Below are 24,303 nucleotides of genomic sequence, written 5' to 3'. Positions count from 1 at the left end.
AGAATAGGTTTTTAAGGTTTGTCTTTTTGGGGGTTTTTTTAATTGCAAAGAGTCCCTAAAATGCCACAAATTGCTCCCTTGGGGGACATCTGTTTTGAGAGACCACCTGTCGTCAGAGACCCCCTGAGAACACCCTCTCCCACCATTACAGAACCCCCGAAGTCACCGACTGCAAAAGTTCCTTTGGGTGGGATGGAGGTGGGTGTGTTCCAAGCATGGTTTTTAATGAATCCCTTCCTATAAACCGAAGCCCCCTGAATGCCAGCCTGGCACCCCCCCCCCAAAAAATGTCTTATAATAACAAAGTGAAACTCAGTGACTTTGGAAAAGTCCGACTGGGCTGTGGCCATTGTGCAGGATCTAACAGCATCGTCTTCGTAGGGGTGGGACCGGTTAAGTCCCCAATTACAACCTCGGCAACTGAAACTTATTCTTTGCAGATTTCAAACGCATCTCCTTCCCTCCTCCCTCCAGCTTGGCCTTCACACTCTTCATAAAACATTAAAAAACACTCCACACTATGTTGCCAGAGTGTGTTCAGCGAGTTTCCCTGAAGTCTGGCCGTTTTTCTCCATCTCCATGTTACAGCCATCTTATCCATTTGCGTACAGAGGCGTCCGCGCGTGAGGTCTGATTTCCCGGGAAGTCAGCTATGATGTGAATGTGTTCAAAGAGAAAGACAGAGAATATTTTCCACCGCTGCAGAGGCGCTGTGCCTGCCTTTTAAACTTGAAAGATCAGCGGGTATTCTGTGGAACCTGAACACGGGTATTGGAAAAAGTGTTTCTCTAAGAAAAGCAAAACAAAAACTCATTGTCTTTAAAGATCATTACTTATTAGTGTGCCAGGTTGAACTTTCTGGGGGAGGGGAAATAAACATAATAATAGTGTTTATTGAGACGAATTCAGTGCCCACAATCTTCGAGGCACTTTACACATATGATTTTATTGAATCTCATATCTGCTGGACTGTAGTGAGGAAAAGACGGATTAATGCATAGAGAGCTATTAAAACAACTGGGCACCTCGGGAGTGACAGCCCCGGGAGGGGGGTCCACTATCACCTCCATTTTATGGATTAAAGTTGCAGCAGCTTGCCCAAGGTAAAGCAGCTTCCCAAGGGGCTGAGTCAGACTGGACACCAGGGCATAGTTGGAGCCAGATAATGTTCAATCCTAAACTGTGTTATAGCTCCACGTCCTTTAGGTGTGAGATGCCAATTTGCACTCCGATCTCTTATTCCTTTCTGTGTTTCTCTCTCTCTCTCTTCTAAAAAAATTAATATGGAAAATAGGATAATATCTATTGCCTCGATAATACTTCTTGATTTTTGTTTTCTGGTTTTGGGTCTTGGAGCAGCAACTCAGTAGGTGCGAGGGTTAAAGAATGCCAGCCTGTGGTGCTTACATTGATTTTGCTTGGGTGGCCCAAGGGTTAAAGAGAAAGAGGCAGTGCCCCAGGCACAGGTGGGTAAGAGAGGAGGGGTCTCAGGCATTCAGCCTCCTAATTCCCCCTTATCTCTATCTGGATCACATATTTTGACTCTGGATGAGACCATTTCCTTAATCTCCTACAATCCTTTTACTATAAAAATGAATTGGAGACTGAGTGGTTAAGTCGAGGCTTGACTGCACTCAGTCAAGGCACCCTCTGCGGCCTGCTCTGTCCTCCTCCCTTCTGTGTCCCTGGAGAGACCCCCACCCACCTGACTAATCTCTCCTGCAACCCTGACCATTTCTGGACACCCACCTGTGTGACAGACACCCCCATCACAGCCTGCAGATGAGCCTTGCCCACCTGGAGGTATCAGATACGCTCAAACACAAAGTGTCTACACTGCATTTATCTTTCCTTCTTCATCACACGCCTCGCTCCATTCTCTTCTGTTTATTTCCTCCTGTCTCGGTGACATTCACCCTGGTCCCCTGACCACCCATCCCCTCTTGCTCCTTCTCTGCGTAAAGCCAAGCCCTGCTGCTTCTCCCTTCTAAGTGCCTCTCCATCTACCCTCTTTGCTCATCCCCACTGCTATGCCCTCAGCTCACTTTCAGGACCAGTGCAGAAAGGCAGTTTGTCACACCCCCTGCTTTTCTGTTCTCCCGTGCTGGCGAAGGGAGCTTTGTACTTTGCCAATGTGATCTTGAGCCTCTTTTGCTTGCAGCAAGGGCACGGAGGGCTGCTGTGAAGACGAAATGATCTGATCCACGTAAAGTCCTCAGAACCACCGAGAGAGGCAGGAGGGCCTAGCGGTCAGAGGGGCAGGTTTGGAGGCACAAAGCCAGGGTTCACATTCTGGGCTCCCTTCCTGCTACCCCTGTGGCCTTGGGCAAGTGACTTGACTTCTCTGTGCTCTAATTTCCTCATCTCTAATACGGGGGATAAGAATAGCTCTACCAAAACTTGCTAGAGAATTGAATGAATACATGTAAAGTGCTTAGCGTAGTAGCTGGTACAAAGTGCTAAGCTATCATTCATTCATTCATTCATTCAACAATTACTTACAGAACTGCGATCTATTATCATACTACCCGGTTCCTATTTCGGCTCTAATTACTTGCTGTATGACCCTGGGAGTTTACGTAACCTCTCTGTGCCTCCGGGTCTTCATCTATGAAGTGGGGCTGATAAGAGTACTTACCTGAATGCATTGTCCTGATAATTAAATGACACAACGGCTGTCAAGCACTCAGCACACAGGAAGTGTTCTGAAAGGTCTACTACACTATGACTATCATTGTTATTGTTGTTGTAGTTATTATTACGACTCCGAGGCCTCCTGCCAGGTGCTGGGCATCTTCTAGGTCTTCATGGAGTTTTCTATTCCCTGTGTATAACTCAACCATCAACACGTTGCTGCAATTTCACCCTGCGGTGAAATTATACGCGTTGAATCTTTTGCCTTCTGTGAATTCCAAGCCACTCCTGGGATGCCTCCCTGACTCAGAATAGAAGAACATATAAGATGTGTTGTGCCCAAGCGCCCGTTATAGCTACGCAGGTTTCCTCTACCAGCCTGTGACCTTCTTGAAGCCAAAGCCTGCTTCTCTGTTTCCCGGGCCCTGGCATATACACTGGGTGGTGGAGAGCTGTATGTGGATAACGGAATGAATGAAAGAATGAACGGACAGCTGTGGACAGCAGCGTGACCTTGGCCCATCACCTTCTTTGAGCTTCTTCTTACCAGGACCTCACCCCTCTGATCTGTCACCCAAGACAGGTTTCCATTTTCCCGGAGCTAAAGGCCGCACGCAGCCTTTGGTGCGGGGAAATCTCCAAATGAAGGCAGTCAACAGTTCTTTTGGAAATCCTGCACATTCTAAACCAGGCGTCCGTGGCCTGTTAGGAACCGGGCCACATAGCAGGAGCTGAGCTGCTCCCCATCACTCACACGCATGACCGCCTGAAGCACGCCCCCGCCCCCTACCCCGTGCGCGGAAAATTGTCTTCCACAAAACCGGTCCCTGGTGCCAAAAAGGTTGGGGACCGCTGTTCTAAACAACAGCAAAGGCTCTCATGGATGCCTTGATTTTCCTTGGATCCACCGTCTAAAGCCTACATACCTGACCACGGGCAGACCCGAAACCGCCAATTAGTCTAATGCTTTTAGAACTGAGTATTTTAAGCTCGTACCCAGCTTGGACTTTCACCGCAGTGCTCTGACAGCTACCTTCCTCGACTTATCCAAGCTCCATTCCAAAATGTCATTTTTATTTTTCCTAGGAGTTACAGAAAGGGTACATGACATACATACACATGTACGTAAATACCTTTAGTCTTTTCGGGGGCTAGATGGGAACAATCGACAAATAGGTTTCTATTTGTGGGCATTTTTTTTTTTTACCGTTTTTTCTTTCTTAATGCACTGAAGGCTATTCTGGATTTTACCTTAAATTACTTGACCTACCTTGTTGGTGTTTCTCAAACTTGGTTCCAAATCATCCAAGTTCCCTGTCCCCGCATGCTACAGCAAACCCCCCTACCAGCCCCCCCTAAAAAAAAAAAAAAAGATTGATACCATTGTTCAATTCTAGTGTCATTGATGCAAGGGTGGCCTGGGTCCTCAGGCTTAATTCCTAAACACCATCTGCAGGAAACAGGCTGCCCTGTTCTTCAGGCTTCCGTCCATCATTAATAAGTGTTTAATCAATGCTCAAAATTCTTAAGAGCTCTTTGTTCAACCTGGAGCTTGGCATCAGGATGACCCACCAATGGCTCGGCTTGTGCTGTCAAGTCCCCAGGGCAGTTGGTCTTAACGGTGCCCTTGGGTTAGAACTTGAGTTTAGCGGTGCCTCTGACAGGAGGAACCCAGGCCCACTTCAGGTCTACAGCTACACGACTCAGACAGCAAACACGGGAGAAGAAGCGAGTACAAGGGTGTGCAAAGCTGATGAACTTCTGCTTGATGACTCAGCACCCTTAGCAGATATTTTATCCTGTCCAGATCTACAGTCTGTTTTGTAAACGTGTCCAGGAGTTGCTGTAAAGCCAGCATCCTTTGGACGGTTGTATGCCATTCTATCTCAGTACAATTTGACCCCAGAAGGTCAACTGAGCCCTACTCTGACTTAATTCTCCTAATTGGCTGGATCCATTCTCCGGACCCTAGTCCAGGGGCACGAGTGTATCCACGCTTAGTACCCAAGATGCTTCTTAATGAACTGTGCTAAAACCAGGCCCTTGAATCCTGCCACTCAGAGACAACTTCCAACCATAGCCGCTTCCTGCATGTAATTCCTCTACAGCCCGAAATTAAATCATCCTGCCCACTTTGGAATCCGCCCATTTGCCATTTCACATAGATAACCAATGACCTCTAGAGAGAGATGCACACGCAGGATTTGCTTGAAAAGCAAACAGAGGGAGAAAGTTTTCTCTGTTCTCTCCACGCACTAAGAAGGGTCACCTTACAACGCACAAGGGACCAGCACCAAACAAAAGAACATCTTTTATTTTTAATAAAATAGTGAAGCATGAAAAATATCATATATTACAAATAGACACCAGCAGGACCACTCTTTCCTGGCGTTTCCTGGTGAGGAGAATAAACTCCAAGGTTGGTAGATGGCTTCCCGGGTCTATTCATGGAAACCATTTGTTTAACAATAGAAAGAGTCAATAAGCCCTTTGGGCACTTTTGAATGATCCTTCTCCCCTCTCCACCCACCCTTCCTCAAATCAGTCCAAACGTGTATCGCTTTGGCTTGGTTTCCATTAAAAAGCCACAAACTGTAAAACTAAAGGGGTTCTGAGGGCTGGGCCTCTTAGTTCTTTTGTTAGGAGATTTCTTTTGTTGTCTTTATGTACAGCAAAATACTTGTTTCTCTTTTGATTTTCATGTAAAGAGAAAAGAAAATGTATTGCACATCGTTGGCATTGACCAGTATTAGGTGTGGTGGAAGTTTCTATGTCGGAGAAGGACCGTTTGTGGAGGCTGGAGGCTGGAGTCTCTTTTAAGTGACTCCAAATCCACTGGAGGGTGCTGAGTTGTCAGGCTTTCTCTTTCTTCCTGTTTGCACAGAAGTTGCTGTCTACACGCAGCCTTCCTGAGGGTGGCCCTGGGATGGCTCCCCTGCAGGACAGCGGCTCTCTCTCTCTCTCTCTCTTTTTGAAACTCAGCAGAGGCTCTTTAATTTGCAAAGAAGTTATCTCTTCTCTGATTTGTAAATGGATAGCAAAGCCAACTCAAACACACATATGTATATTTATGGAAGGTCCTAAACAAAAGTTTTCTTCTGGGGGCCTGAATCAACTATGTTACCACAAATTAGTCACACAAGAGGCTACTTAACTGGGAGGGTTCTCCTTCACTGAAAACAAAAACAAAACAAAACAAAACAAAAGCCTTTAAGTACATTTTGACTTTCAGTGTTATCACAGCATCCTGAATTTCAGGGTAAAAGCTTTTTATTTTATTTTTTTTTTTTCCTTTTACTTTTATTTAAAAAAAGAAAAGAAAAAAACAAAACAAAACAAGCAACCAACCAACCAACGGAGAAAAGCACCATGTTTTGGCTCTGACTGCCACTGTATGCTCTCTGGGAAAGTTTTCCGCTCCGGCCTTCCCTCCAAGTGCCATTCACACGCAGGTGGGAGGCTGGGCAGGGATTTCGTATTTCCCGAGATGGGTTTTTGGGGGATGCTGGGCTTTTTTGTAAATTCCACTGCTGGTGATCACACTGGCCGGTTTCCTTCGGCTCTTTTTCTTGAACCTGCGGCTGCAAACGTTCTGCCAGGACTGCAGGGTCTTGGATGTCCAGACCCACATGCCGCTCGTGATGCCCACCACCAGCAGCATGAAAATCTTCACCATGAAGATCTCCACCGCGGGGATGGAGGCGGCCATCAGACAGTCCAGGTTTTTAGTCTGGTTGTTCATTTTGCACTTGTGCTGCGTGGCCAGGATCTTCCAATACTCCACGTTGAGGCGTTCGTAAAAGTAACAGGCAATCACACAGGTGGCCGGCACCGTGTAGAGCACGGAGAAGACCCCTATCCTCACCATGAGCTTTTCCAGTTTGTCCGTGTTCTCCCCACCCGTTTTCATCACCCTCCGGATGTGGAAGAGGGCCACGAAGCCCGAGAGGATAAAGGAAGTGCCGACGATGAGGTAACAGGCCAGCGGGATGAGGACGAAGCCGGTGAGGGCGTTGATGTCCATGCTCCCCACGTAGCAGACGCCGGTCAGCTCGTCCCCCGCGACCCTGCGCATCACCAGGATTAGGATGGTCTTCACGGCCGGGATGGCCCAGGCGGCCAGGTGGAAGTAGCTGCTGTTGGCCTCGATGGCCTCGTGGCCCCACTTCTTGCCCGCAGCCAGAAACCAGGTGAGCGTGAGAATCACCCACCACAGGGAACTGGCCATGCCGAAGTAGTAGAGGACCAGGAAGACCAGGGTGCAGCCCGTGCTCTCAAGCCCCTCCTGGATGACGTAGAGCTGCCCGCTGTCCCGGTCGCAGGCGACGCTCTCGGCGCCCGCGAAGAGGCGGATGATGTAGCCCACCGAGTAGACGCAGTAGCACATGGAGAGGAAGATGATGGGGCGCTCGGGGTACCTGAAGCGCGCCGGGTCGATGAGGAAGGTGAGCACGGTGAAGGCGCTGGAGAAGAAGCAGAGCACGGACCAGACGGCCAGCCAGACCACGGCGAAGTGCTTGTCGTCGCGGCTCCAGTAGACGTCCACGCCCGGCGTGCAGAGCGGCGCGCACGACGCGCTCTTCTCCACGTGGCGGAACTTGCCCGGGTTGTCGCAGCCGGCGCGCCCGGGCCCCCCGTCCTTCAGCGGGTGGTCCTGCGCGCTGTGCGGCCGCTGCGGCCGGAAGAGCGGCGGGAACATGCCCGAGCCCCGCGCGGGCTCGTCCGAGCCGTTGTTGGGCGCCTCCATGCACAGGTAGTTGGGGTCGTTCTTGTTGGGGAGTTTGCTGCAGTCCAGCGAGTCGGGCCACTTGAAGTTGAACTGCTCCATGATCGGGGAGCACTTGAGCCGGGCCTGCTCGCACATGACCCGGCAGGCGGGGATGGGGGTGGAGACTTGCTCGGTGCACATGGGCGCGTACAGCGAGCACAGGAAGAAGCGGAGGTGGCCGTGGCAGCCGTACTCCACCAGCGGCGCGAACTCGTGCAGCTGGATGGCGGCCTCGCGCTGGTTCTCGTGGCCCATCAGGTTGGGCATGCGGGTCATGTTGTAGCCAATGTCCTTGCACATCGGGATCTCGATGGGCTGGCACTTGCCGTCGCCCGGACGCTCCATGTCCATGGAGCTGATGGCGGCGCACGAGCCCATCACCTGAAGGACCAGCCACAGGCGGGGGCCCGGGCGCTGCATGGTGGCGTCGGAGGTGTCCCCGCGGGGAGGTCGGCCGCCCTCAGAGCCGCCGCTCCGGGGCTCGGGCTGCCGGCTCCGCCTCCTCGTCCCCGCTCGGGCCCCCGCCCATGCCCGCCCAGCTCAGCCCGAGCGGTGCGCGCAGAGCGCCCCCGGCCCCGCTCTCCGCGCGCCGCGTCCGCCGAGGTGAGGCCGCGGAGGAGAGGAGCAAAGTTTGCGAACAATACCGGGAAGCGAGAGGAGCCCCGGAGCCCTCGGCGCGCGGGCCGCCGCCGCCGCCGCCGCCGCCGCCGCCAACTTTGGCCTCTCGTGGGAGCGCGCGGAGAGGGCGGGCGGCGCGGGCGCACGGGGGCCGGCGGCTGGCGGCGGCTCCGCCCTCCCCGCGCCGGCCTCGGCCCGGCCCGCAGCCTCGCGGAGATCTGGTCCCGGCCGGAGCCGACGAGCGCAAAGGCACAGGGGGACAGAGGCGAGCGGTGACAGGCCCCGCCCCCGGCCGCGCGCCCCGCCCCGCCCCGCCGCTGCTTTGCATGAGAAAGCGCAGCTCGGCGCCGCCCGCCGCCCCCCGGACCCGGCCCCCGGCCCCCGGCCCCCGGCCCCACGCCCGCCGCCGCCCCCCGGCCGCCGGCCCCGCGCCGCCCGCCCTCCCGTGCGTCCCTCCCGCCGCTCCTTCGCCCTCTGCGCCGGCCTCCGACTTGCCCTCGCGCCGCCTCCCCGCCTGCGCCCCGTTTCCCGGGGAGCCCCCGGCCTCGGGCCCCGCAGCCCAAGGACGCCGGGGTTACTGGGAGTTCGGAGCCCGGCCGGAGGAGGGGGCGGGCTGGTCCGCGGCCGAGGCTGGGGGCGCGTCGGCCCTGGTTTTTATGGTGGGTCCCGGGCGGAGGGCGCTTTCAAAGCGAGGTGGGATTTGCGTTTTATGGCCTCGGCCATAAAGTGGCCCCTTCGCTTGTAAACCTGCCCGCATCTTCCCGAGGCTGCGGAGTTGCCAGGCCTGCGTCGGGGCTCCGGCTCCGGGGAGGGGGGTCTCTTTGAAATCTCAAAGAGTGGAGCTAAGGGCCGGGGGGAAGGGCTCTGGGAATCCAGATTTTAGGGCCGCGCCTCCGAGGTCTCCGCGGAGAAGGCGGGGAGGGGGAGGGGAGGGGGGGGCGGGCAGCTTCCTGGGGCTCTTAGGTCCCACCCCCCATCCCCGCCTCGGGCCGTGGGGGGCTTGGCGTGTAGCAGAGGGACCCGCGCCCCCGACAGCGCCACGGAGTTGAGGGGCCTCGCGCCAGGCAGGGCTGCTGAGTTCTTCTAGGCGGCTGGGTTTATTTATTATAGGAAGTCATTCGCTCGTCGGGTATTTATATTATTTGGCCAGTGATTTGCCCGGCCCGCTCCCTCCTGGGCTGCAGACCCGCGGGACGCTTCGGCGTTGAGGGTGGGAGGTGGGCGGGCGCTGAGTCAGCTCGCTCCGAGGGTCCCCAACTCCCCGGGCAAGGGGAGGCGCCCGTGCCTCTCAGTTCTCTTAAAAAGTGCGGAAGGAGCGTCCTGGCCCAGTGCCCTTAGATCACTCCCCTCGGATGGGGGGGGGGCCGGTTGGGGACGAAGTCACTTCGGCCACACACGCCCACGCCCCACCTCCAGAGAACTTGCCCGGCGCGTCCCCTGGCTGCCCGTATTACCCCTTCAGTAAACAGGACCCCTAGGAGGTGGCCGGCCTCTCTCCTCTTAGCCGCTCTCGAGGTCAGGATCTCTTAAAGTTTTGCGGAAACTCGCAGGATTACGCGTAGAGGGGCCAGGTGGAGGACTTTCCCGGGCGGGAGGAGAGGCCCTGCGGACCGGGGCCTCCTTTTTCCTCCTGCCTTTCTGGGCTTAGCCCTCTGTGCCGTGTGTCCAGACATCCCTGAGAGTCGGTGCGGGGGGCCCCCGGTCTTGTTGCCCCCCCCCCGCCCCCCCGGGGCTTTGCAGGAGCGACGGGCGCTGCGGGTTCCCGGCTATTTCTAGGAAGCGCCCAAGAAGGAAACGCTTCTGCTAGGCCCTTATCTCGTGGGAAGCTTCTTGTCGGCGGGGGCAGAAGTGGGGCACTTCCTCTGAGAAGGCTTTTTAGAGTATTGGCTTTTATTTGAAACAAGTCGTAGGATTTTACATCTAGTAAACTTGGGAGAACTCACATATCCACCCCTTCCTTCCTTCCTTCCTTCCTTCCTCCCTTCCTTCCTTCCTTCCTTCCTTCCTTCCTTCCTTCCTTCCTTCCTTCCTTCTTTCCATCCATCCATCCATCCATCCATCCATGCATCCATGCATCCAGCAAACACTGAGACAAATGAGGCTGGGAATTGCACCGAGCACTGAATCAATGTCCCTGGATCTCAGTGTGAGGTGTTGGAAGAGGTTCCGATGAGGAAGAAAGTGGAGAAAAAGGTGGTCGAGGTAAACGCGAAGGCAGTCAGAACAACCGCCTTCAACTGGATTGTTTGCCGAGATGCTTTTTAAAAGGCTGCCATTTTTCTTACGACAGTTTTGTTTGTTTGGGGATGGGTTTTTTTTTTTTTTTTTGTGCGTGTGTATATTTTTTTTGAGTCTAGTGAGCCATTTTCCAAACCTTTCCATTAGAAAAGATTCAGTGGACATCCCTTGGCTTTTCTAGAATTTTCCTTGCCAAGATCCTTCCTTGGACATCGTTTTCCTTCTTTTCCTTTTCCTTTCCTTCCCTCAGAAACTCTGAAAATATAAATGTGAGAGAGTCAGGGGCAGTGCCCAACACCAAGAGCGGGGTGTTAGCTCTTTGGGAAAGTGCCTCCTAATTGATCTTTTCTGTGCTGTTTTAATTCAGCCATGTTCAGACCCATTATTTTCACTATAACCACTTCAGATTGCTTTCTTCTCTCGTTTTTTTTTAGAAAAAAATGTCTGCAGAAGTGCTTCGCTCTGCCCAGCTGAGACGGAAACCAACAAATAAACATTATGATAGAAAAATGAGGGCTCTGAGAAATCACCAACTGCAAGATAACTCTGTAACTAGTAAATGAAAAGGGTCTTTGGATGGCTCCAGCTGAAAAGATATTTTATTTTATTCTTTTTCTCCTGTGTGTGGGATTTGAGATGTGTGATTCTAAGGAACAGCGGCTTCCCTGCTGCTCAGCCCGGGCTGGCAACTGGCCCCCCTCTGGCAAATGTTATGGAGAATTGGGAGGAATTTTATGGCTGTCTCTCCCCTCAGCTCTTTTTTCTTTTGTCTTCTTTGAAGAATGACTTTAGACATTTTATTTACATATTTAACCACGGATGAAAGAGGGAAAAGAAAGCATTTGGGGCTGTCGTGGGAATAGCGATATGTTTAAATTAATGGAAATCTTATTAGGCCTCTAAAATTTTGAGCAAAGGTTTTTAATGAAACTTTATAATTAAACATGATTTCAAATAACATGCAGGGACAAGGAATATATATATATATATATATATATATATATATATATATATATATGTTTTACCCCGACTGCCTAAAAATATATATATGGGAGAGACACTCTTAAACATTAACTACCTTCAAGTTCTTGCAAATGTTTGCCCAGAAAAGTATAAGGTTTTTGAATGGGAATATGATTTCAGGAGTCAGGCAATATTTTGATGGAAAACTAAATATTTTTGGATGGAAGGAAATTGAGAGAGAGGCAGAGTTTCATCTCGTTCTAGCGAGGTCCGAAGTAGAAAACACTTTGACACAGATATTGCTAAAAGTCAAAGTTGTATCTCCTCTTACGATGTTATTATCAGTGGAAATTATAAGCACTGTGTGAGATCTTTCTGAAATGAGATTTGAGAAAACCCACAGTAATCTCTTTCAGATAAAAAGTACTAACTCTTTCAGCAATAGAAAGAAATTGAACCATAGACTTAGCACATTACGAGCTAATTGCAAGAGTGAACTTGTAGAATATCAGCAGAGCTCAGGAAAAGAGAAGGGTATTAATAAAGTTGAAGGTAGAAAGTGGTTCAGGTTATCTGTGTTTTCCAGGAACAGTTGCTTGCAGCATCTCTCCTGGCACATTGATGTTTGATGATCCCATGAAGTGCGTGTGGTGTTACTTCTTTTATCTTCTACTATCATCAATATTTGTATTTCATCAGCACGTTTCCGATTCTCCTTTCAAGTAAGAACGAGATGCTAATAATTGACTGACATGCGGAGCGATCTCTGATACCAAAAGGCGCCATTTTCCCTGACCTCATCTTGGGTTATGTTTCTGCAGACACTTATTATCAGATTAAAAAAAAGCAGGCATGGAGAATTCTGCTTTCTAACCAAGCAAGCGTGCCCTTTCCCCCCACCCCTACCGCCCCACATTTTTCTCCGAGGAAAATACCTTTGGTCATCTGAAGTGATGCTTTACTAAAGAAAACACACAGCGTGTACCACCCGAGAAGCCAAGCAAGCTGCAGCAGATTCAACGGGCACAGAAGTTTTAATTCCACCTAAAAACACTAGTCGGAAGAGGTTGCGATGGGGGTGGGGCGATGAGAAACAAACAGCAAAGTATCCACATCATAAAACGGGTGACTGGAGGGCACTCTGTCTCCCCAGCACAATTTAGGCAGCGATTTTAAGGCCACTTCCCTTGAAACGTGGTTTGAAATATTACCAAAGGTTCCACGGGGTGCATTAGTGTGAATTGCAAATCAGAGCCTGTCTCTAATCCCCCTTTCAAGGCCCGGCTTTGGGTCACTGGCGTCTACGCGGCTCCCCACTGCTTCTGGCGCTGCAGCGACCATTCAAGGGGACAGCTTTCCCCTCTATTCCCACACTCCAGAAAACAACACCGCAGACAGACACCCTCCAACTAAATTAGATTAAACTGCTTCTCCTCCGCACGGCATTAGCCTTTTCACTGCCCAAGATTCATCATCTGGCGTCTCCTAATTTAAAGATACAGTATTTCTTTTTCATCTCAACAGAGACGGGCAAGAGCGACACACACGCTGAAAAAGGGGACAAAGCCGGCCTTCGATGTAAGTGCTTCCAAATTACAAGGACATTATCTGTTTAAAATATAGGAAGGCTTAGCACACGTCTGCTCTAAAATACAAACAAACTGACCCTTCACCTCTGACAGAACTGGCCCCATCAAAGTACCTAAACCTGTAATTCTGTACGGAGCTGCTTTGGGGGAGGGGGGAGAATTCTATGGGAAGAAAAATCACAGAATGCCAGAAAAATGAAACAAAAGGGCATTCTTGTGTGTAGGCGTGCGTGTGTGTGTTGCAGGGATGGGGGGGGTGTGTTTTATTTTGTTTTGCATTTATATTCCAAACAGCTTTAAGAAACAGTCTTTTGGAAATGAACACACATGATAGGAGCTCAAACTTCAGTTTCGGACATGATCGCTTTGCTTCTTTCCCGCCCCCTTCTCCCCCAACCCCCTTGCCTGTTGGGTATATATTGCTTTAATTACTCACCTTCCCATCTGTTTGCTTTCTGCTTTACACCTCCACCCTGGGACCCCTTTTCATTGCCTGTCCTGAGATGGGATGCTAAGAAAGGGGTTAGTACCACCCCCTCCAGAGGCCGCTGCCCCTGCACAGATGAGGGGGGCGGATTAGATGGGGAAACCTTCCCTTCAGGGGCAGAGCGGAGACACCCACAAGCCTGGTCCTGCCTTAAGAAGAAGGGAAAAAGAACCAACCTCCCAGTTTTGCCCTGATGAGTCTGAAACCACTTTGCCAAAACCATGGGCAGCCCTGACCCGTGGTGGTGACTATGTAGGATCTGGGTCTGAATCCCCTGCCCCATGTTCTAGCCCCATGACCTAGGGAGAGTTCCTTCCTGTCTCCATGCCTCAGTTTTCTCATCTGAAAAATGGGCAGCAGTGGGGTTCCAACCTCACAGGGCATGGGGACGATTGTGCTGTGATACACGGGGAGCATTTAGAGCAACGCTAACAAGTGCAGGGTTCACCGCAGCTGTCATGATGGTTGCAGTCCAGTGTCTGTGGAAGCTGAGAGCACCATCAAGGATGCAACAGGGCATGACATTTGTGAGCAGGGGTTTGGGGCAATGACAATGTTAGGCCTGAAATAATATGAGTCAATAATCGTATAAGTCAATAATTAAAGTGCTAACAAGAGTAAACGTTGATTGATTGAGCATTTGACCCGTGCCAGGCACTGTTCTAAGCCTTTCACGTGACCCCCGTGAAGCAGGTCCAGGGGAGATTCCCATTCTCCAGATGAGGAACCGAAGTTTGGGAGTCTGAGTAACTTGCCAAGGCCACACGGCTGGTGGGGCAGAGTCAGGATTCAAAACCAGGCAGTGGGCTCCGAGCTCCCTCCACTGCCCTGCCTGCCCCTGGATAGGAGGTGCGCAGGAACTCAATGCGGACTCTCGCAAAGGGCCCCTGTTTTGGTATCATGTCAGCAGCCAGTAGAAGGACAAAGGCCTGGATTATGGCTTTTTTTCCTTTCCTCCTGGACTGGGAGGCATCTGCCACTTTCTTATCATTTTGATGTTCTGCTTTCTTGTGTTTGAAGGGATTCTTTAGGGTCACAGATGGTGAGGAAAAGGTAGAGGAAACACCACGTGTGAGTTTCCTGTGTTGGTCTACCCCTGGCCTCAGCTGTGTGATCTCAGGCAAGTTACTTAACCTCTCTGAACTTTGTTATAAAATGAGGATAATACCAACACCTCCTTTATAAGGTCTGGGGTAGGATTAAGTGAGACAACTCAAAAGTGCTTCGAACGGTGTCTGGCACTGGGATTAACCAGTGTATAAACTCTGGTCAGTCGCCTTTTGACTTTTCTTTGTTAATTTCTTCATTTATCTTCATTGGTTAGAAGGCAAGATATTTTGCCAATAGCATCATTTAGGAGTCTTTTTCTTTCCAGTCGAACTGCTACACTTACAGCTTCCCTCTTCTTCCTTGAATTTAACCAGGATTAAGCAGCTGACAAGTTGGAAGCAAAGATGGGGGTGGGCCTCGCAACACAGCTGCGGAGATCCTATCCTCCTGCTGGAACCACTCTCAGTTGCTGCAGATCCCTTTCCAGGATGGCTGCTTCCCTTTTACCTCCCAGCCTAGATCTGAAACGCAGTGATGGATTTCTGCTGCTTTCAGAAACAGTTCGTTTCCCTTGTGAATTTCACTTCCAGGAAAGAAACTCATTCGGATCACCTGCTCCACTCTCCTCATTGTAAATGACAATTCAAATGCAAAATCTCATTTTTCTTTAAGGCCCAGAATAGGGTAGGGAAGATAGTTTTGCTGTCCCTGCATGCATTTCACCCTTTTTTTTCATAAAATAACACTTGGGAAGGTCTTTGTGACTGTTCTTGTAGCTAAGAATGGTAACTTGAAGAATAAAGATTCTCTCTTCTGACAATGTCTTCCCCCTTCTCTCTCTCTGTCTAATATACATGTATTAAATACATAATCTAATTATATAATCTAAATACAGATATATAAATCTATATGTGTATTCAAAGTCTAATTTTCAAGCTGAACTTCCAAACTCGATCCTCTCTGCAGTCCCAGGACCAAGAACTATGCCCAATGCATGTTTTTTTCAATAATTCTGTGGGTGACTTTTTTCCACACTGACATCTATGGTATCTAGCACGGGGCACCCATAAACGTTAGTATCTGTTAGTATTAGAGCATTTGTTTTTCATTGCATTAGTTAGGAGTCTCATTAGCCAGTGACAAAACTCAACTGGAACTGGCTTAAACCAGAGAAGTTCCCTCTATCTGGGATTTTAAAGGGCGATGGTTTGACAGAGGCTGGGGGAATAAGAGCCCTGTGATTGGCATGGACCAACTGGGATGCAGCCCTGGAGCCCTGGGGAGGAGGGCAGGTACCCAAGCAGAGCCGGGCGTCGCCGGCAGGGGAGAAAATAAAAGGGGTTGGACAGGCATCTGTAGGGTCTGTTTTGGTTTCTCAGAGGACAGCCAAGGCAGTGAGCTGAGGGAGACAGCATTTTGACTGCAGTGGCTGCATTTTCCTCAGGGAGAACAGTGGGAAGCCGTCTTTTTGGTCACCCCATGGCTCTTTGGTGAGCTGCTTGCTGCAGTCAGTTGGGTTTTGTGGTTGAAACCGAGTTTCACACGCTGGTACCTCCCTGGCTGCACACAGAGTTGGAGCAAGGTATCTGGGGGAACACGGGAGTCGGGCCCTGAGGATGCCACTGAGGAAGGCATGCGTTGCATCATCTTCGGGCAGGTTGAATGCGTATCCACTGGGCCCAGGGAGCGGCTTAATTACCAGCCTAATAGCAGGTCCACTTACGGCTTCAGGTTTCATAGAGGAAGAAGCATCATTGCAAAATGCTTTTGATGTGGTTTATTAAAGCTACGAGGCCACGGTGACATGTGAATTTTAAGTGCTTGGTGCAGGGCATGGCAAAAAAGGCACAGGCCATACTTTGTAGAGAAGGAATTTTTCAGATCCTAGATCCTAAGTTTGGAAGGATATAGGGAATATTTTCTGCTCCCTCCTTCTTCTTCCTGCCAGGTCGGGTCTCTATGCCATCCAACATGAATGGCTGTTACAAAACAAACAAACACACAAAGAGTTTCCAGAGAAAAAGACTGCAGAACCACCGGAAGCTGCAGCGTTTAACATTCTTTGTAATCAGAAAGCGCTGATATCTCCCTGAAATCGCCGCAGCTGTAGTTGAAGCTTATTCCTTCCTGATTTGCTCTTAGAGGTAAAACAGATCCTCCGTTCAGATCATGGGTGTGTGTGTGTGTGTGTGTGTGTGTGTGTTGAGTGTCTGCCACGCAGCATGCACGGGACCCTTTCCTTGGAGGAAAGGGGCGGTGGGAAGATGACATTTTGCTCTTGGGGAGCTTATGGCCAGTCGGGGAGGCAGATGCCATGTGGCTGCCTTTTGTGTAAATTCACATTATGTGAATTTCAAGTAGGTTGGTACAACAAATATTAATAGAGTTTCACTAAAACAAAATTGGAAAAAATGTCACCTCCACCCCAGTTTTATCTTATTTTATTTTACTGAAGTACAGTTGATTTACAATGTTGTGTTAGTTTCAGCTGTACAGCAAACTGATTCAGTTATACATACATATATAGCTATTCTTTTTCAGATTCTTTCCCTTTATAGGTTATTACAAAATATTGAGTAGAGTTCCCTGTGCTATACAGTAGGTCCTTGTTGGTTATCTATTTTATACATAGTAGTACCTACACCCCAATTTTAAAATTCAGTTGAAAAAATCAAATCATGTGAAACCTGGCAGACTAAGTCAATAGTACTTTATTTACTCTGTGGCTGCAGCTCTGTCCCCTTTGAGCTAGAAATACTGCCAAGGTCCTTCTTGATATGTACTTCTTTGCAAAAATTAGCCTTGAATTATGCAGCAGATTTACAAAAGGCAAGATCTTCGTGAACAAATCCTCTGCATAAAATGCCTCTGCCCTATATTTCAGGATAATGTTTAAACACAGTGCTAGCTGTCTGCTGGTTCTTTTATTTATAGGACAACTATTTCCTTAAACGAGGCAGGAGTTGGCAACGACGTCCTGTGATCCACCCAATGCCTGCTTTTGTAAATAAAGTTTTATCGAAACACACCCACTCCTTGACATTTTGCAGATGGCTATTTTCCCAAGACAATGAGGGTTGAGTAATTGCAACAGACTGTCCAGACTGAAAGGTGGAAAGTATTTATTATCTGGACCTTTGGAGAAAGCCTTTGCTGGCTCTCAGAGCACAGGGTTCATCACAGGGACACGTGATTCTATTTGCCTGTGTCTATGGGGCAGGTTTTCCAGTCTTACTGCACTTTGATTTTTCTAACTCTGTGATATATTGGAGCCCTCTGAGTGGCGAAAGGGTGACTACTTTGATGAGGTGGTCAGGGATGGTCTCTTAAGAGGTGACATCTGTCCTGAATGTGGAAGACAAGAACAAGCCTGGCAGGCAAAGTTCTGGGCACCGAGACCTGGAGTGCATCTTCCTGCAGTTCTTACCGAGAAGCACATGACACATTCTGAGTGCCAGTCACGGTGCTAGAATATTACAAAGTCCTGTTCCCTGTCACCACTCAGGAATGCCCAAGTGGCCTAACATAGTGGTTGGACCAGATCCCTGGGTTTGGAGTCTAGTTCTACCACGTTAAGTGCTGTGTGACCTTGGGCAAGTTGCTTCACCTCTCTGAGCCCCGGTTTTCTTAACAGCAAATTAATAGTAGGACTCAGGGCAACGGTAACATGTAGAGGCGAACGGCAGTGCCTGATACAAAGAACACTCCATCACTTACACGGCTTGTGTACACACAGCCCTAGGGGTGCAGTTCACGTAGACCCCACCCTGGGCAGGCTGCGGCACTACATACCGAGTGCTCTAATAACTAGTAGTGGCAGGAAAGGGAGGACACAAGTGAAAGTTCAGGACTGCATGACAAGTCTTCTAGAGAAGGGCTGGTAGGATAAAGGCAAGGATGATTTGTTTTGCTTTGGAAGATAGGAGAGGGGTTTCCAGAAAAGGCAACATTTCAACAGTCTTAGAAAGGTGGGTAGGACTCCCAAAGACTGAGCAAGGGGGAAGGGCATGCGAGGTGGAGGGAACAGTACACACAAAGGCACGGTGTCTCAAAGCTTTGTAGCACGTTTGGAGAGCAGAGATGCATCCCTAGGGTCAGATGCTGGCTTTCAAAATGTCCTTCTGGCAGTGGTGTGAAGGTATTGGGGCAGAGGGTGTAGAGACAGAAGGTAGAGAGGTTTAGTAGGTGTCTACTCAAACAGTTTAGGTCAGAGAGGTTGAGGAAATTTTTTTTAAAAAGGATGCATTCAAGGGATATTTGGCAATGCTCTCTGCCTGGTGGATAAGATGGGAGTTGGGTGAGTGGAGTTTCTGGCCTGAGTGCTGGGGAAATAATGTGCTGGCGATGGAAATGCTACCGAAAATGCTAATCATATAGAATCTGATAGGCTCTCAAGCCGAGCTGTCGCATAGGGCAGCCCCAGATCCCATGGGAGCTTGTCCGAATTGCCCTCTCTTGAGATAGTTCGAGCACAAATGAAGACGTGCTCTAAGGGAAAAGTCACCCAGAATTTCAAAGACTTAAGCATCTCATTAGTAGTCCTTATACTGATGTACATTGCATGGATAATATTTTGGATTATTGGGTTAGATAGAATATATTATCACAATTAATTGTACCTGTAATTTACCTTTGCGTTTTATTATTTTTATTTTTTTAATTTACTTTTTGTCCTCGCCGCACAACTTGCAGGATCTCCGTTCCCCGACCAGGGATTGAACCTGGGCCACGGCAGCAAAAGCCTGGAATCCTAACCACTAGGCCACCAGGGAGAACTCCCTACCTTTACGTTTTTAAAGTGGCAACTAGAACATGTAGAATCACATATGTGGCTCACATCACAATTCCGTCAGACTATGCTGATCTAGGTAAAAGGTCCAGATGTGTTCCTAAACCCACTCCACACACATGATTTATTTGGCCTGTGCAGTGTTTTAAAGAAATTTTAATTGATTAGTAACTTTACAACATTGCCATATTTTCACAGAAATACCGCACTTTCAGTCTCAAGAAATCTCCAGATCTGAGCGCAGATCTGGCTGGAGACAGAGGTCACTGTCCCCGTGGATAGGACCCCTGGGGTCCAGTTCTCTTTGGGCGCCATGCTGCTGCTGTCACTTTCATTTGGGGTGTGGCCTTGGGGCCGCGGGCAGGCGATGGCTGACCCAGATCCAAGGCTTGGGGGAATACGTGCCAGTTCATCCAGGATGACCCCTGCTTCTAGGCTAGACAATGAGACAAGATAACTTGGGAGACAGCCCAGGCCCCAAATCGGAGCCAGTGGAGGTCTCTGCCTCAGTTTGCTGCGTGTGAAGTGGGCATAATTATATGTGCAGAGCAGGAGTTGGGAAGCTTAATGACTGTCTGGGAAGCTCCACGGGGCGGCTGGCTTAGGACTTGTGGGAACGGTTCTCATTGGGATTTTGCTTTTGGTTCTGGCTCCAAGCTAAAGCCAGGCGAGTCATCGGGCTAATGGACACAGGCAGCTCTGCCAACACAAACAGCTGTTTTGCAGCAGCCTCGGAGGACGGCTGGCCTGCCCTGACTCAGACAGGCTGAGTGGCTCCTCTAACTCTCCAGGGCTTTCCCCTGTAAGGGCTGTGGGCCCAGGGCTGCTGAGTGTCGGGAAACGGATGCCCCGTTATCTTCCGACCTTCAACTCAGATGCACCGCGGCGATGAACGTCTCAGACGCACGGAGCCACAGGGCACTTCGCCCAAAGCAGCATAATTCTCTGACTTCAAGTGCTCCCTCCTCTGAGCCGACCCCCTCACCAGCCAGGTCTCCCAGCGCTGCCACGGGACCAGACGGGTGGCCTTCCTGCCCCGCGGGGCCGGCTGTTGGCGGGCTGGTGGTGGGCTTGGACTTGGGGGCTGACAAGGCCAGCAGGAGGCCCGGCCGTGGAAGAGGGAAGGACCCACGGACAGAGGGAGGTTGGCTGGTGAACAAGCTGTGAGGTCTTCCTGTCTCTCCGCAGGGCCCTAAGGCCCCGGGGGCTGAGCTCTGCTGGTCCCTGTGCCCGGATTAAAGCCAGGAAAGGAGAAGGCAGGACCCTGGGCCTCAGGCTGGCGTTGTCGAAGCACCTTAAAAAGGAGGTTACTGCCCGGGTCCCCATTAAGTCACCTGGGGGGTAGGGGCACAGTGATGATGCCACGGAGGCGACTGCACTTAATTAAAAAGTCTGTCCTCACGGGCGCGAGCCACGGTGATCAGCGTGGACCCCAGAGATGGCATGGGACGCTAATGCTGCTGCCGCCACCAAGAAGCCTGTGTGCGAGCACAGGTCACTCTCCACACCGCCCCTCCCGGGAGGCTGTGCAGCTCGCCACGGCCAGGCTCCCGTGATCCGGGGACAACTTCCCCGGGAGAACGCACGGCGCGCCTCGGGCTGCTGCAACGTCACGACGCCTCTGACGCCGCAGGTTCGCTCCCCATCCGTGCCCCTCCCTCCCCCGGCCTGAGTCAGCCAGAGCCCCCGAAGCAGCGGCTCCTTTAACCCCGTCCTGTCTGAGCGAAGAACAGACGCCCTCAGGCGACCTACACGCAGAGGCGGGTCCAGATCCAAAGCTGAACCCCAGGAGCTGTGCGAACACAGAAGAGAAAGGGAGATCTCTCCCAGCAGCCTCAGAAGCAGCGGATTAAAGCTCCACAAACAACCTGATGTGCCTGCATCTGTGGAATACCTGAATAGACAACGAATCATCCCAAATTCAGGAGGTGGACTTTGGGAGCAACGATATATACATTTTTTTCCCCTTTTTCTCTTTTTCTGAGTGTGTATGTGTATGCTTCTGTGTGTGATTTTGTCTGTATAGCTCTGCTTTTACCATTTGTCCTAGGGTTCTGTCTGTCCGTTTTTTTTGCTGTTGTTGTTGGTTTTGTTTTTTACTTTAAAAAATTTTTTTCTTAATAATTATTTTTTATTTTAAAAACTTTATTTTATTTTACTTTACTTTATTTTACCCTCTTTCTTTCTTTCTTTCTTTCTTTCTATTTTTTCTCCCTTTTATTCTGAGCCGTGTGGATGAAAGGCTCTTGCTACTCCAGCCAGGCGTCAGGGCTGTGCCTCTGAGGTGGGAGAGCCAACTTCAGGACACTGGTCCACACGAGACCTCCCAGCTCCACGTAATATCAAACGGCGAAAATCTCCCAGAGCTCTCCATCTCAACGCCAAGACCCAGCTCCACTCAACAACCAGCAAGCTACAGTGCTGGACACCCTATGCCAAACAACTAGCAAGACAGGAACACAACCCCACCCATTAGCACAGAGGCTGCCTAAAATCATAATAAAGCCACAGACACCCCAAAACACACCACCTGACGCGGCCCTGCCCACCAGAAAGACAAGATCCAGCCTCATCCACCAGAACACAGGCACTAGTCCCCTCCACCAGGAAGCCTACACAGCCCACTGAACCAACCTTAGCCACTGGGGGCAGATACCAAAAACAACAGGAACTACGAACCTGCAGCCTGCGAAAAGAAGACCCCAAACACAGTAAGATAAGCAAAATGAGAAGACAGAAAAACACACAGCACATGAAGGAGCAAGGGAAAAACCCACCAGACCTAACAAATGAAGAGGAAATAGGCAGTCTACCTGAAAAATAATTCAGAATAATGATAGTAAAGGTGATCCAAAATCTTGTAAATAGAATAAATACAAGAAACGTTTAAGAAGGACCTAGAAGAACTACAGACCAACAAACAGTGATGAAGAACACAATAAATGAAATTAAAAATTCTCTAGAAGGGATCAATAGCAGAATAACTGAGGCAGAAGAACTGATAAGTGACCTGGAAGATAAAATAGTGGAAATAACTACCACAGAGCAGAATAAAGAAAAAAGAATGAAAAGAATTGAGGACAGTCTCAGAGACCTCTGGGACAACATTAAAGGCACCAACATTCGAAATATAGGGGTCCTAGAAGAAGAAGAGGAAAAGAAAGGGACTGAGAAAATATTTGAAGAGATTATAGTTGAAAACTTCCCTAACATGGGAAAGGAAATAGTTAATCAAGTCCATGAAGCATGGAGAGTCCCATACAGGATAAATCTAAAGAGAAACACGCCAAGACACATATTAATCAAACTGTCAAAAATTAAATACAAAGAAAAAATATTAAAAGCAGCAAGGGAAAAACAACAAATAACACACAAGAGAATCCCCATAAGGTTAACAGCTGATCTTTCAGCAGAAACTCTGCAAGCCAGAAGGGAGTGGCAGGACATATTTAAAGTTACAACCAAGATTACTCTACCCAGCAAGGATCTCATTCAGATTCGATGGAGAAATTAAAACCTTTACAGACAAGCAAAAGCTAAGAGAATTCAGCACCACCAAACCAGCTTTACAACAAATGCTAAAGGAACTTTTCTAGGCAGGAAACACAAGAGAAGGAAAAGACCTACAATAACAAACCCAAAACAATTAAGAAAATGGTAATAGGAACATACATATCGATAATTACCTTAAATCTAAATGGATTAAATGCTCCAACCAAAAGACATAGACTGGCTGAATGGATACAAAAGCAAAACCCGTATATATGCTGTCTACAAGAGACCCACTTCAGACCTAGGGACACATACAGACTGAAAGTGAGGGGATAGGAAAAGATATTCCATGCAAAATGGAAATCAAAAGAAAGCTGGAGTAGCAATTCTCCTATCAGACAAAATAGACTTTAAAATACAGAATATTACAAGAGACAAAGAAGGACACTACATAATGATCAAGGGATCGATCCAAGAAGAAGATATAACAATTGTAAATATTTATGCACTCAACATAGGAGCACCTCAATACATAAGGCAAATGCTAACAGCCATAAAATGGGAAATCGACAGTAACACAATCATAGTAGGGGAATTTAACACCCCACTTTCACCAATAGACAGATCATTCAAAATGAAAATAAATGAGAAAAACAAGCTTTAAATGATACATTAAACAAGATGGACTTAATTGATATTTATAGGACATTCCATCCAAAAACAACAGAATACACTTTCTTCTCAAGTGCTCATGGAACATTCACCAGGATAGATCATATCTTGGGTCACAAATCAAGCCTTGGTAAATTTAAGAAAATTGAAATCATATCAAGTATCTTTTCCGAACACAACGCTATGAGATTAGATATCAATTACAGGAAAAACTCTGTAAAAAATACAAACACATGGAGGCTAAACAATACACTACTTAATAACTAAGAGATCACTGAAGAAATCAAAGAGGAAATCAAAAAATACCTAGAAACAAATGACAGTGAAAACACGACGACCCAAAACCTATGGGATACAGCAAAAGTAGTTCTAAGAGGAAAGTATATAGCAATACAATCCTACCTTAAGAAACAAGAAACATCTCAAATAAACAACCTAACCTTACACCTAAAGCAATTAGAGAAAGAAGAACAAAAAAACCCCAAAGTTAGCAGAAGGAAAGAAATCATAAAGATCAGATCAGAAATAAATGAAAAAGAAATGAAGGAAACGATAGCAAAGATCAATAAAACTAAAAGCTGGTTCTTTGAGAAGACAAACAAAATTGATAAACCATTAGCCAGACTCATCAAGAAAAAAAGGGAGAAGACTCAAATCAATAGAACTAGAAATGAAAAAGGAGAAGTAACATCTGACACTGCAGAAATACAAAGGATCATGAGAGATTACTACAAGCAACTCTATGCCAGTAAAATGGACACCCCGGAAGAAATGGACAAATTCTTAGAAATGCACAACCTTCTGAGACTGAGCCAGGAAGAAATAGAAAAAATGAACAGACCAATCACAAGCACTGAAATTGAAACTGTGATTAAAAAATCTTTCAACAAACAAAAGCCTAGGACCAGATGGCTTCACAGGCAAATTCTATCAAACATTTAGAGAAGAGCTAACACCTATCCTTCTCAAACTCTTCTAAAATAGAGCAGAGGGAGGAACACTC

General features: G+C 48.7%; 1 protein-coding gene and 1 long non-coding RNA gene across 3 annotated transcripts; one reads left to right on the top strand and one right to left on the bottom strand.

Moving 5' to 3' along the window:
- Positions 1–4,929: 4,929 nt before the first annotated feature.
- FZD10 (frizzled class receptor 10) lies at positions 4,930–8,317 on the bottom strand. Its single transcript, XM_082418271.1, has one exon. The coding sequence runs from the start codon at positions 7,820–7,822 to the stop codon at positions 6,077–6,079; it is 1,746 nt and encodes a 581-aa protein (XP_082274397.1). The 5' UTR covers positions 7,823–8,317; the 3' UTR covers positions 4,930–6,076.
- Positions 8,318–8,432: 115 nt separating this feature from the next.
- LOC309640100 lies at positions 8,433–10,835 on the top strand. 2 transcript variants are annotated; one of them, XR_014252021.1, is made up of 3 exons: positions 8,433–8,679; positions 10,101–10,222; positions 10,693–10,835. It is a non-coding gene; the product is annotated as an uncharacterized lncRNA (long non-coding RNA). The 2 variants fall into 2 exon arrangements; XR_014252020.1 differs by lacking the exon at positions 10,101–10,222.
- The last annotated feature ends 13,468 nt before the right edge of the window (positions 10,836–24,303 follow it).

The sequence above is a fragment of the Balaenoptera physalus genome, assembly GCF_965194825.1.
Source record: "Balaenoptera physalus genome assembly, chromosome: 12".
Taxonomy (NCBI): domain Eukaryota; kingdom Metazoa; phylum Chordata; class Mammalia; order Artiodactyla; family Balaenopteridae; genus Balaenoptera; species Balaenoptera physalus.
This window is presented reverse-complemented; position numbering and strand designations above follow the sequence as displayed.

Excerpts from the sequence above, each read along its gene's own strand:
- FZD10 (XM_082418271.1), bottom strand. The coding sequence starts at position 7,822 with ATGCAGCGCCCGGGCCCCCGCCTGTGGCTGGTCCTTCAGGTGATGGGC.